The 11,563-nt window shown below is 40.3% G+C and overlaps 2 protein-coding genes across 2 annotated transcripts; both read right to left on the bottom strand.

The window, feature by feature from the left end:
* Positions 1–4,127: 4,127 nt before the first annotated feature.
* c1d (C1D nuclear receptor corepressor) lies at positions 4,128–5,925 on the bottom strand. The gene is made up of 5 exons (XM_052079465.1): positions 5,809–5,925; positions 5,485–5,613; positions 5,337–5,403; positions 5,165–5,220; positions 4,128–4,635 (listed from the first exon to the last, which is right to left on the bottom strand). The coding sequence occupies exons 2-5, from the start codon at positions 5,608–5,610 to the stop codon at positions 4,441–4,443; spliced, it is 444 nt and encodes a 147-aa protein (XP_051935425.1). The 5' UTR covers positions 5,611–5,613; positions 5,809–5,925; the 3' UTR covers positions 4,128–4,440.
* A 1,436-nt stretch (positions 5,926–7,361) lies between these two features.
* On the bottom strand, positions 7,362–11,433 carry dnaaf10 (dynein axonemal assembly factor 10). The gene is made up of 8 exons (XM_052080217.1): positions 11,109–11,433; positions 10,548–10,648; positions 10,337–10,467; positions 10,081–10,182; positions 9,644–9,759; positions 9,045–9,179; positions 7,915–8,012; positions 7,362–7,804 (listed from the first exon to the last, which is right to left on the bottom strand). Exons 1-8 carry the CDS (start codon positions 11,292–11,294, stop codon positions 7,597–7,599), a joined length of 1,077 nt encoding a protein of 358 aa, XP_051936177.1. The 5' UTR covers positions 11,295–11,433; the 3' UTR covers positions 7,362–7,596.
* Between the last annotated feature and the right edge of the window lie 130 nt (positions 11,434–11,563).

Genomic DNA, 11,563 nt, shown 5'->3' with positions numbered 1-11,563 from the left:
TGAGACAACTGCAGGCCCAGTGTCCAAGATGAACACTGGAGTGATTTTTTGCCGTTTTGAAGGACAAGTTGTAATTTACAGTGAATTATTTTGTTATGTTTAACACAAAATATGGTATATATTTGGGAAATAAACGGAAAATATTTGCTGGAAGGAATTCATAGACGTCACACACTGTTTGTTGTGGGGGTTTTTTTCTTGTTTTCTTTCACTCTAAAATAAATAGCTTTCTTTCGCACACTAAAAAGTTGCTTGACTGTAAAACACATTGGTTTTATTCTCAAATAATAACTACTGACGAGAATAAATACTAATAAAAGAATATGTGATGAAAAAATGTGTTTACATATTTATTTTAGATGCATATGGTAATCTATCGCTATTGGTAATTGAGTGGTCAATTTACTATATTTATTTCGTTTTATCAGTTATTCTATTAAGTATTTTATTTCAATGGTCATTTTATGTTCCATAATGGTTTATCTTATTTTTAAATAGCATTTATTTTTACACTTATTTTCTTATATAAGTACACTTAATTGAATTGAAACTCATAAATTCATCATTTTCAGTTCGATTTTCTTCCCTAATCTTGGTTTCATAGTTTATTTGTTTTTTGTTGTTGTTGTTTTTTAATACAGAAATAATATCATTTCAGTTCCATCAGTTGTTTAGTGGGGGAAAATCGAATGATTTTAACATCAGGATCTGATCCACTGAACTGATGTGCTTTCCTGGCAGATATCTTCCAACGCTCTTTGGAAAGCCTTGCCAAATTCCTGCACGTTTCTCCCCTTTGCTTGCCAGCAAGTGATTGTTTTTGAAGCGAAGCGAGTTCATTTCCTTGCAAGGAGGCACCAACAGACGCATTGGAAAGTGGCTTGTATACCACTGAAATGTGTTGTCAATACGCCGCTAATGTAAAAACCACCGCGCTGGCAGTAAATCATAAATAATACGGGGATGTTCCTCCATATTGTATATTGTGGAGGATAAGAATGGTCTTTTTTACTCTCTCAGGCGCCATCATTCACAGCACGCTCGTAAAAGCCGAGGCCCACCGCGGGTTTACGGTACCCAGCACTGCCGTTATCTGCCTCCCGCATCATCGAGGCCTACGAGCTGCCCGGAAAGAGGAAGGCGAACTAGGGATGAGAGGGTTTATTGATGCGCAATAAAACCTTTATTTTGTTTTATTTTATTTTAGGAAAGCATGTTTGCTTGTTGGCTTTACTCAAAAGGGACTTAAAATGAAACCGGCAGCACGCATGTAGAATGTTTGAAAATGTCAAAGCAATAAAAGTATTACTTTGACACCATCCGATGCAATCTTGGCATTTTTGTTCGTTTCAATTCACGAAAGTGTTTCTTCAACTGGGTTTGCGGTGTCCTATTTTGTTGGCCGTCCTTGACTGCACCTCGTGCCCGATCTAAAGGTGAAACTCAAAATTTGTTTCTACTCTCTTTCTGATGAGCAAAGTAATAGCCCGTGGAGTGTACTTTGCCCTTACAATTTGCTTGTTTTCCAAATACAACATGTTAGATATTATTGTTAGTGCTAGCGTGTTATTTAATCTAATACTGATTAACCTCATGTGAAAGTGATTTGTTTGTGTTGATTAAGTACTGAAATTCCTTAATACGGTAATTTATGTAACAAGGGTTCAGTGTTGATGCTTTCTGATCATGTCAGTTTTAAGTGCTTTTCTGTCATCTTGTGGCATTCTACCCACACACAAAACAATAGAATTCTACCTTCTTTTCCCAAATTGACCCTGAGTTCCCAACATTTATTAAAAACAAAGGAGTTCAATGACAATATCGTTTGTGTCTGAATATTTGTTAGCCCGGGTACGACGTCCTGGTGAGTTATTTATGCTAGTATGTGAGCTAATACTACAGTACTGACGAAGGTGGTTTGTGTTCAACTACTAAATACAGTTTATGTGACAGACAGGTTCAGGATTGTGTATATACATCAAGCATGGCATTGATGCTTTATGAAACTCCTTTTAAGTGCTCTGCCACCATCTTGTGGCGTCGACATACACAACAACCTCGTGCAATCAGTCGTGGAAGTTTTGTTGAGAAGACAAGATGAAATATTTTTTTAGGGGTGATTACAGCTGACGTAGACCATGCGTTCTATCAAATAAAGCGACACTATCACACGACAGTATTCTGCCACGGAAATGTAAAAATATTTTGTTACTTCACTTGACGTTTCTGCCTATTTTTCTTTGCCTTGGTTTGCTTCGCAAGCAGTGTGGGTACAGTACTACCGGTAGTTCATGTCCTTTCTTGGTGAGATATTGTTCAGCTTCTAAGAAAAGGTGTTGTGCTTTTCGTTTCAGTAGGTTTAGAGGGGGCACTGTGAGGTCACTAAATTCCAGTTTAAGAACAGAAGTAAGAGGGAGAAAAAAATCGAATAATATAAAAAAATATAAAAATCACACCTATACCTGCAACGCTCTTCTTCTCGCTTCAACGTGTCTTTTCACACGACCACAAACAGTCCTCCCGACCACCCATTTGTCATCTGTGGTCATGCTCTTTTAGACTCCAACTCAGGCATTCCTTGGCAAAATTTATGTCACAACAGCTGTGCTCTCATCCGCCCCGGTTCATGCGTGGGCCTCGAAGACAACGCTGTCCTAAGGACGACCAGGGCGCATCGAATCCATTCCACACGTCACCTCCGCTCGGCGTCTTCCGCGCATGGCGGGCAGCTGCTCGGCTCGTACACATGTGCTTTGTGTTGCCTGCTTTCACGCCTCGGAAGGTCACAATTTCAAAAAGGAGACGCTTTAGTTTTCCTCATCAACACTCATAGACGCTCACACACACTATTCATTTCCACACACTCACTTGCGCCCTAAGATAATGCCCAAACGCCCAAGTAGCTAACGTTAGCCACCAGCTAATAGTTATCAATCAGCAGCATGATAAAACATTCCAATACCAAGAGTCAGCTGACTTAATGCTAGAGAAGGAAGGTGGTACACATCTCAAGATGATGCAGAGAGACATCTAAATTGGTTTTGAGGTTGGTGGGAAGTTAACAATCACACACCTATGAGCAATGAAGAGTCTTCAATTACCACCACATGCATGTGTTTTTGGAATGTGAAAATTTCACACAGCAAGGCCGAAGCTGAGATTCACATCCAGATTTTGTGACCTGCGAGGCAGATGTGCTAACCACTAATGCTGTCCCTCCCACATGCTATAAATATTACCATCTGCTCCTTAAAATTTACCTCCTTGAATGGAAACGGAGGCCGATCATTCAACACGCAAAATGAACGAAGTTATTTTCCACCAAGGCCACATGCCAAATTCTGACACTTCTTTGAGCGGCGTGTGGAACAACAAAAGATTGGGGGGGGGGGGGCTATGCTAACGTCATCTCTGGATGCAGTTGCCGTAGGGACATTACGGAATGATGAAAAGAATAAAAAGAGAAATCCCCCAGACTGAAAACCCACTGCTGCCGCCGCCACGTTGTTTCCCGGCCTTGATTAGAGGGACCCACAAGAGTGGCAGGCGCATTAAAGATAAAGATCTGAGCGCTGCGAAAGCGAAATACACAAAGGAAACAACATGCATGTGTCTTTATTAAAAGTGACAGAGGTTATTATTAAAGGAAGTCTCATTATGGCTACACTGTATTGGGCTATTTTCTAATCACAAGTTTTTGACGCACCTCCAGGGCACCTCCTAATTGTTACCATGAGCACCACTTTCAGGGAGCAGTATTCTGCCTGATTTACAAACAACAGAGACACTAAAAAAAAAAAAACACCAAAAGCTCCATCAAAAACTGTTTGAAAAAATATTCATGCTCTGTTTTGATTATTCACTTTTATTCTGTTTGCATAGTACCGAGTTTCTATTTTGGCTGCCTCTTTAACAGAAATGTATACTTTATACTTATACTATCTCAAATCTAATTGATAAACGTAACTATTTTTCTCTCACCTCAGATTTTTCGATAATTCACCAATGGTGTAAAACTCTACCAAATCATACTCAAAGCTGATTTATGCCTCTGAATATTAGGGGTAAAATTACACAACCTGATTAAAATTTCATATTTAAAAAATGAAATAAATACAGAAATAACATAACATCAAAGTGTTTAAGTCAAGTGCCAACCCTTGAAGAAACACACAGGACTTAACAGGAAAAACAAAATCCAACTGGATTCATAGAATCACTTTCAGAACGTTTTGCATCAAACTTGTGTATGAAAAAAATCCTAACGCCCTGAAAGATATTTTCATTATACTAAACAAGTCTTACTAAACGCATAAATCAAAATATATAATCATTTCCTCAAAAATGATGAACACAAATGTACTGACGGAGGCCATTTTAGAAAGACGTTCTGCAACAGTTCTGGATGAGTTCCGCTCAAGGCATTCAAAAACATCCTCTTCAGCTTTTTTTTGGCCGCTTCGCTGGCTTCACGTTGGGTGTTTTGTTAGCCGCCGCTTTTTTCTTGGACGCCTTATCCTCTGGATCAAAGAGGGCGTTCCTCATGAATCGTTCGGCAGCACCCTTATCCAGACGAGCCGCCTTCTTCTTGTCCGCGATGGCTTTCACTCTGCTCATGTGTGTCCTTATTCGCTCCTGACGGGCACACAAAGACACAAGGGATGGGCACGGTAGATTTCATTTAGATGAGAATCGAGACCACATGCAAAGTTAAAAAAATGAAAAATGTGATTTTGATAGGGTGAAAATTAAATGCCGTCATATAAACATGAAAATGATGAAAAAGTATCCACAAAGAAATCGTATTTGTGTGTATGGAGTACAAACGTGAAAAACATGATCACAGCCCTGTACTAAATATGTAAAATACTAAATGATCCTAAGCATCAGATTTTAAAGTAGAAGGTGCTTTCTTCAGGATGCTACAGCTTGCAGTTGCTATGTTGCTGCGCAAATCACATGTGGAACAGCCCCCGCTGGCCAGGAGGTCAATCGATTAAGTGATTCAACTTGGAATTGTGGGGGGAAGTTGAAGAATCAATATTTATTGCGAGGGGAAGTGCTACGATGTAATGACGAATTGACATTTTTACCCACCCCTGAAAAAGACAGCGTATAAAAGGTAGCAATATTGGTAAAAATAAAAGAAAAAAGATGTAGGTACCAGTTCTTGTTTGATGCCATGTTCTCTTGGGTTGATGCCTTGTGTTACCAAATACACTGTAAAAGACGTTGGAAATATTATCAAAATGATGAATCAAAGTTGAATTTGTAACACCTTTCATATATTTAAAAATGGCCTATGAAAGTGGGGAGGAAAATGAGTATTTACTGACTCCAGAATAACGAATTGAGTGTGTACGCAGACATCAGATCGAGTTTAGCCTGGTCCAGAGGATCCAGCTGTCAACAAAACATTTTTTTTTTAAATTCACACACTCATTACCTCACTCAATGAGAATCCATTAACAAAACTGGGCTTACCTTTTGCTCCAGCTCATTTCTGGGCATCGACATAAGTGTGTCCAACATGTTTTTGACGCTTAACACCGATGATTCAAAGCCTTTCAGTTGATCGTCTATCTCGTGAGGATAATCGTCCGCCGCCATGATCTGGGCAATAATACACACATTAATAAATACAACGTCAATAGATGGAACAATTTAGTGACGGAAGCTAAGCAGTCAAGTGGAACTCCAAACTTAAAATTAATGCTGTACGCGGCATCTGTGTAGTACTTATGAATTTATCTAAAAGCAACGCATGCCTTACTTGAATGAAAAAACTGAAAATCAGTTGCTATTTACCTTTTTTTCTATACGACACTCTCGTTAGCTTCGCGCTACTCCCCACGATGGAGCACTACGGATATGACGTGTTGCAAACGGATGCAACTACTCTACACTGCCCCCTTTCGATTGGAGTATACAACTGTTTTTTCGTTCATTTTTAAAAAATCAACAATTTAACTAGAATTTAGATGTAATCATTAATGTAATCGTCAACCTGTCGAAAAAAATGTATTGTGTGTCGTTCTTCTTGTCTTCTGAAAATGACGCGTGGAGTTTTTATGTTTCCACAAGACGGCAGTGCCTCATTGGTGGCCAACGTTATCAGTGACGTATTTCGTGTGGTCAATTACAAACATAAACGTTTTCACAGCTTTGTTTATTTGTGCTTGAAATTGAGCTTTCACGTCGTTTAATATGGATATCTATAAACCTCACAGCATTTGTGTTTCGTGTCTACTGAGTGATGTTGCAGTATAGGGATCACAGGGGGTACAAATGAGGTCAAACGTCAGGAAGAAAAGATCAAATTGCCGGCGTTGACCTTTTAGCTTCTTCATTTCAAAGTATTTAATTTGAATTGTAATTTCCCCATTGCGGGACAAATAAAAGATATCTTAAAGGACCACACAATGGTGGGACTTTCAAGATCATGTTAATAGTGAACAGAACGTAGTGTTGTTTTACTTTTTTAAGGACTTTGCATTTGGTACCTGGGCCTTGAGTGAGGATTTACCTGGCTTAATCCAGGTAAATGGCTTTTTGGTCTGAGGCATTTTAAACGGCTATTTGCAAACTAGTTCAGAGACTTGATTGGAACTTTTGTTGTTGTAACAAACCATTTGAATTGTCCATCCATCCATTCTCTGATCTGCTTTGCCCTCACAAGGGTGCCAGGGGGGTGCTGGAGCCCAGGTAGTTGTTATGTATGTTACAAATCTCTTTATTAAAAGAACAAGCACACAGATTAACACACACACAAACACTGTGGCGATTCAGTTTGACGACTATGAAATATTATGGACGGTAACACTTTTCATGGCACAGGGGAGTTCATTTTAACCAGTTATGAAGTCTCCGCCACATGTTTATGTACACATAAATGCTAGCTACAGCCCCCCCCCCCCCAAAATAACATTTTTTAACTCCAATTGGCTTTCCTCAATGAAACGATAGAAAAGCCTTTAGTTCACTCCAGCCCTAAATTGCGTTTTCTTGCCGTTGTTGACCACCAGAGGGTGGTATTATACCGGCAGAAAAAACGTTTTGAATTTAAGACACAGTATTAAGTTGTTTTTCGACGAGGATAGATTCTTTTGAGTATTGCAGTAGTCGTTCAATATATTGCTGCACTATTTCCGATAAAAAATATCTCTTGCTTAAACGTTATAGCACAGTGACATTTATGCTAGTTGTAAGCCTGTTTGTAGTCATTTCTAATGTCTGCTTGAATTCATATAGCAAATTTATCTAAAGCAAAGTCATGTCGTTATTTAACACACCAGGCACCACTGCATAAGCAATTAAGTGCGAGGAGCTGTCAGTTACATTACAAAAAAGGGTCCCCCACCTTAAGAGCAATTTAATTGGAGGAAACAATTCTTCAACACAATTCTTCAAACAAACAAAAAATAAAAATAAAAAACATTAAACATTAGTTTTTTTAAACATCCTAATTAGATGATTTTTCAGTATGAAATGCAACATTGTGGTTAATTTTCAACATGTAAAAAACAACTTCCCATTCAAAAAGGTCAAGTTGGGCTTCCAATTTCCCAGCGAAACATTCCGGCTTTGGCTTCATTTTCACACGGTGTTGAGTTTGGTGACAATGAGCACGCGCACTGTCTGGTCAAATCCAGCGCACACGCAGAGGCCCAGCTTGTCAGGGCTCCAGTCCAGGCTGGCAACGGGCTGCGTGGACATCGTGACATTCTGCAGGAGGCTGACAGAGCCGGCCACGCCCACGCTGTTGCCGTCAGATTCTTTCTTGCTGCGCTGTGCAGGGTACTCGCTACAGATGGAATAAAAACATACATTTTAAAAAGCGTGAAATGTGTAAGTGAAAGAACATCCTTGACAGGGAAGTGTCTGAGATGGATGAATTCGAAAATTTCGACTCACTATTTCCACAGATGAAGGCTGCCCGAGCCGCCAGCCGTCAGGAAGATTTCTCGGTTCTGAGGTAAATGTCTCACCTGCCAGATGGTTGATTTATGGGCCTAAAATCCAAAGAAGATCAAATTAAATTATGTTAAAATATATTTAGAAACATCACCAACAAAATTATTTGAGAAATAATATAAATAATTTGAATTTGGACAACAACATGGTTACCAAAGGAAAATTTATTCATTCATTCATTCATTCATCTTCCGAGCCGCTTGATCCTCACTAGGGTCGGGGGGGGGGGGGGGGGGTGCTGGAGCCTATCCCAGCTGTCTTCGGGCAGTAGGCGGGGGACACCCTGAATCGGTTGCCAGCCAATCGCAGGGCACACAGAAACGAACAACCATTCGCACTCACACTCACACCTAGGGACAATTTAGAGTGTTCAATCAGCCTGCCACGCATGTTTTTGGAATGTGGGAGGAAACCGGAGCACCCGGAGAAAACCCACGCAAGCCCGGGGAGAACATGCAAACTCCACACAGGGAGGCCAGAGCTGGGATTGAACCCGGTACCTCTGCACTGTAAAGCCGACGCGCTAACCACTGGACTACCGGGCCGCCCGGATAATTTAATATGAAGAAAAAAAACCTTTATAAAATTAAACTAATCAAAATTGGACACAAATAAATTACATTTAATTTTAAAAAAACAACAACATGGTTATACCCAGCAAAATTGTTCAGTAAATTATTTACAATGTCTCCACAAATGAAATAAAATTCAATCAAAATAAATTTGTTGGATATTAACTGTTAAAACTACTGACAATATTTCGCAATTTCTCCATTGCGAGACTAATAAAGGTTTTCTTATCTTTTCTTAATAATAATTTTCAGAATTTGAAAATTTGTTACATATTAAACTGTCAGTGCTCCCATTTTCTTAACCATTTAAAAGAAAATAAGTTTAATGCTACCAGACGTCAATGGAACCATTTGAAAGCGAACATAACGCTAACAGACATTTAATGCTGTCGACCCACAGAGGATGAGGGACAAGCACTTGCAGCTCTGAAAATGTGCCCCACAAATTTCCCTTGGAAGCTCACAAATGGAGAAAAGAAGATAAATACTTCACACTACCTTTTCAGAAACGGAAGCAAAACCCTTAGTGGGGTGCTGAGTCCGCATATCAAACACATGGAATTTCGCCTCCAGCGAGGTGGCCACCATTTTGTTCATGTTGATATCCTTCCTGTCGAACTCCACGCAGCACACCTGGCAGACAAGGCGGAATGTGAGCAAAAAGTGAACAGCCATTCGTGGTCGTACTTCAAATGGTGAGAATCATAAAGCGCCAACACCGCGCATCGAGCATGTCCACAATCCTCTCCTGTTTTTGGGCTCTCCAGAGCTGCCAAAGAAAATGTCCGTATGAGGGAAAAGTGGTTAGGACTGCATGACTGTCTGTGTTTTATTTTATGTGTTGTGTTTATTATTTCACTTTATGTTAACTGTTTGTTAAGCGCTTTGTTACAGCTGCCGCTCTTGTGAAAGCGCTATATAAATCAGCATGTACTGTATTGTACCATAGCACAGGAAACGGAATGTCAAATTTTGAAGCTTTTAGTGGCTCATCTCCCTGTGAAGCCACTCTCCCTGCCACTTGCCATCAAACGTCAACAGTACACAATTAACGCTCTTTCATTCCACGTGTGTGTGTGCGTGTGTATGGTCCTCACCCCGTTCTTAATGTTGGTCTCCCAGCGCAGCGACATGTTGCGTAAGTCAAACAGTTTGATGTCGCCATTGTCGTAGCCGGCACACACGCAGCGGTCCTGATCGTTGAAGGCGTGGCCTGTGGGCACAGGTGGTAATTAAAGGCGGTGTATGATTTATTGAATTGAATTGAATATAAAATTCATCAATCTTGACGTGGAGCGGGATGAAGGCAGGTTCATTGCATGAGGCAAGTTGGACCCTGAAATGAGCTAATTTCACCATGGCAAGAAAAAGGCTTTGAAAAATGTCCCTATAATTCTTGATCCTTTCGATGTTTTAAACCACAGATGGGCCAACAAAACACATGCAAACTATTTTAAATTGTGAAAGAAAGAACAACGTCATCTTGAAAGACGGATCTGGTAAAAGGCTGTGTTGCAATGGAGGTGCGACGAACCAAAGGCGACCGTCCAGCAGTCTCTCTTGGCGTCTCCTTCCACGGGCTGCATGTTGGCCACGGGTGAGTCACGCTGCCGAGGGTCCCACACTTTCACTGTACCTACAAAGAAAGATCATATATCTTAAATATATATATAATATAAATATATAATTGTAAATTTCCCCAGTGTGGGACACATAAAGGATATCTTATCTTATATTAGAAAACCTATTGTTACTAACTTCTAGTCAAACACAAAGTTGCGCTGATGTACCGTCTCTGCTTCCGGTGACAATCTCAGGCGCGCCGTCGCCGATGCCGAGCCCGCCGACGGCGTCGATGCTATTGACAATCTCCTTGTGGGCCTTCACGGAGTACACCGGTATGTTGGGCTCTTCCAGGTTCCTATACAATTGTTGGATTAAAAACTGGAGAAAGCAAAAAAAAAAAAAAAACACTGTCGTTTACATATTATTAGGGATTACCATATGTTTAGATTTCCGTCAAAGTCCCCTGTTGCTATGTGTCTTTGGCGAAGAGATGAGGCCCCGAAGGTGCCACACTTGATAGGTTTGGCTTTCTCCACCTGGAATATAAATGACACAGGAGACAATGTCTATGACTCAAGTAAAGGTGATCATTCGTGGCACATTCATCTTTGTTCGACAACCCCCGCTGCGCGAAGAATAAACACTGTTACATTAACACCTCAAAAGCGACCACTTGAATATCTGAAAAGTGATATCTCACAAATGATATTTGGAATCTTCAGGGGTACCTTACACTGTGTCCCGTGACTGAGTCAACCTATTACTCCTGCCCCTTAACATGTCCCCTAACATAACTGTAGTGTTGATTTTGGCCCACGTGGAAACAATACGTCTTCTAAACAATATAAAATCCTGTTGGATTTGAACGTTCTACACGTACACTTCCGTTGCTATGGAGACGAGGCACCAAACAAAAATTGGAAATCCCCCCTCTTCATCGCCAAAGCCTTGAACTGTGGACCAAGCGTTATCTCACATTTGAAATATCATGCTTACCTCTTTGATGAGCTGAGCGTCTCCATGCTGCATCTCGTATATTTGCATGACTCCGGTTCCTCTCGGAAAGTTTCCGAGACACACGAATTTGGAACTGCACGGTATCCATTTGCAGTCGAAAACCGTGTAGTTTAAACTCTTCTGAATGTGTGCGATAATTTGGGGCTTCGAAAGTGGGGTTGACATATCGGTTACCCGCCAGTAAACTCTAATTTAATCTTTAAATGTGTGAAAAAAGGTGCAAAATGGACCTAGTATGAGGTCAAACGCATGACGCCACAACCTGTAGCTCTTCAAGAATCCACGTGACCAAAACACATGATGTAATGACCACTGGCGCTCAAAAATATGCCTGAAATTAAATATTCAACTAAACATTGAACACATTCATGAAAATTTACATTTTACTGATTTCTACTATGGTTAATTCACATGGCATTATTAGAAATTGAATA

This window comes from Hippocampus zosterae, chromosome 11 (assembly GCF_025434085.1).
Source record: "Hippocampus zosterae strain Florida chromosome 11, ASM2543408v3, whole genome shotgun sequence".
Taxonomy (NCBI): Eukaryota; Metazoa; Chordata; class Actinopteri; order Syngnathiformes; family Syngnathidae; genus Hippocampus; species Hippocampus zosterae.
This window is presented reverse-complemented; position numbering and strand designations above follow the sequence as displayed.

Bases quoted from the DNA above. Each gene is read 5' to 3' on its own strand.
- dnaaf10 (XM_052080217.1), bottom strand. From the start codon at position 11,294: ATGTCAACCCCACTTTCGAAGCCCCAAATTATCGCACACATTCAGAAG. The intron at 8,013-9,044 runs GTAGTGTGAAGT...TTTGGATTTTAG, and splicing joins TTGCTTCCGTTTCTGAAAAG to GCCCATAAATCAACCATCTG. The intron at 7,805-7,914 runs GTGAGTCGAAAT...TTCCATCTGTAG, and splicing joins AGCCTTCATCTGTGGAAATA to CGAGTACCCTGCACAGCGCA.
- c1d (XM_052079465.1), bottom strand. From the start codon at position 5,610: ATGGCGGCGGACGATTATCCTCACGAGATAGACGATCAACTGAAAGGC. The intron at 5,404-5,484 runs GTAAGCCCAGTT...TTTTGTTGACAG, and splicing joins GAAATGAGCTGGAGCAAAAG to CTGGATCCTCTGGACCAGGC. The intron at 4,636-5,164 runs GTACCTACATCT...TGTGCCCGTCAG, and splicing joins ATGGCATCAAACAAGAACTG to GAGCGAATAAGGACACACAT.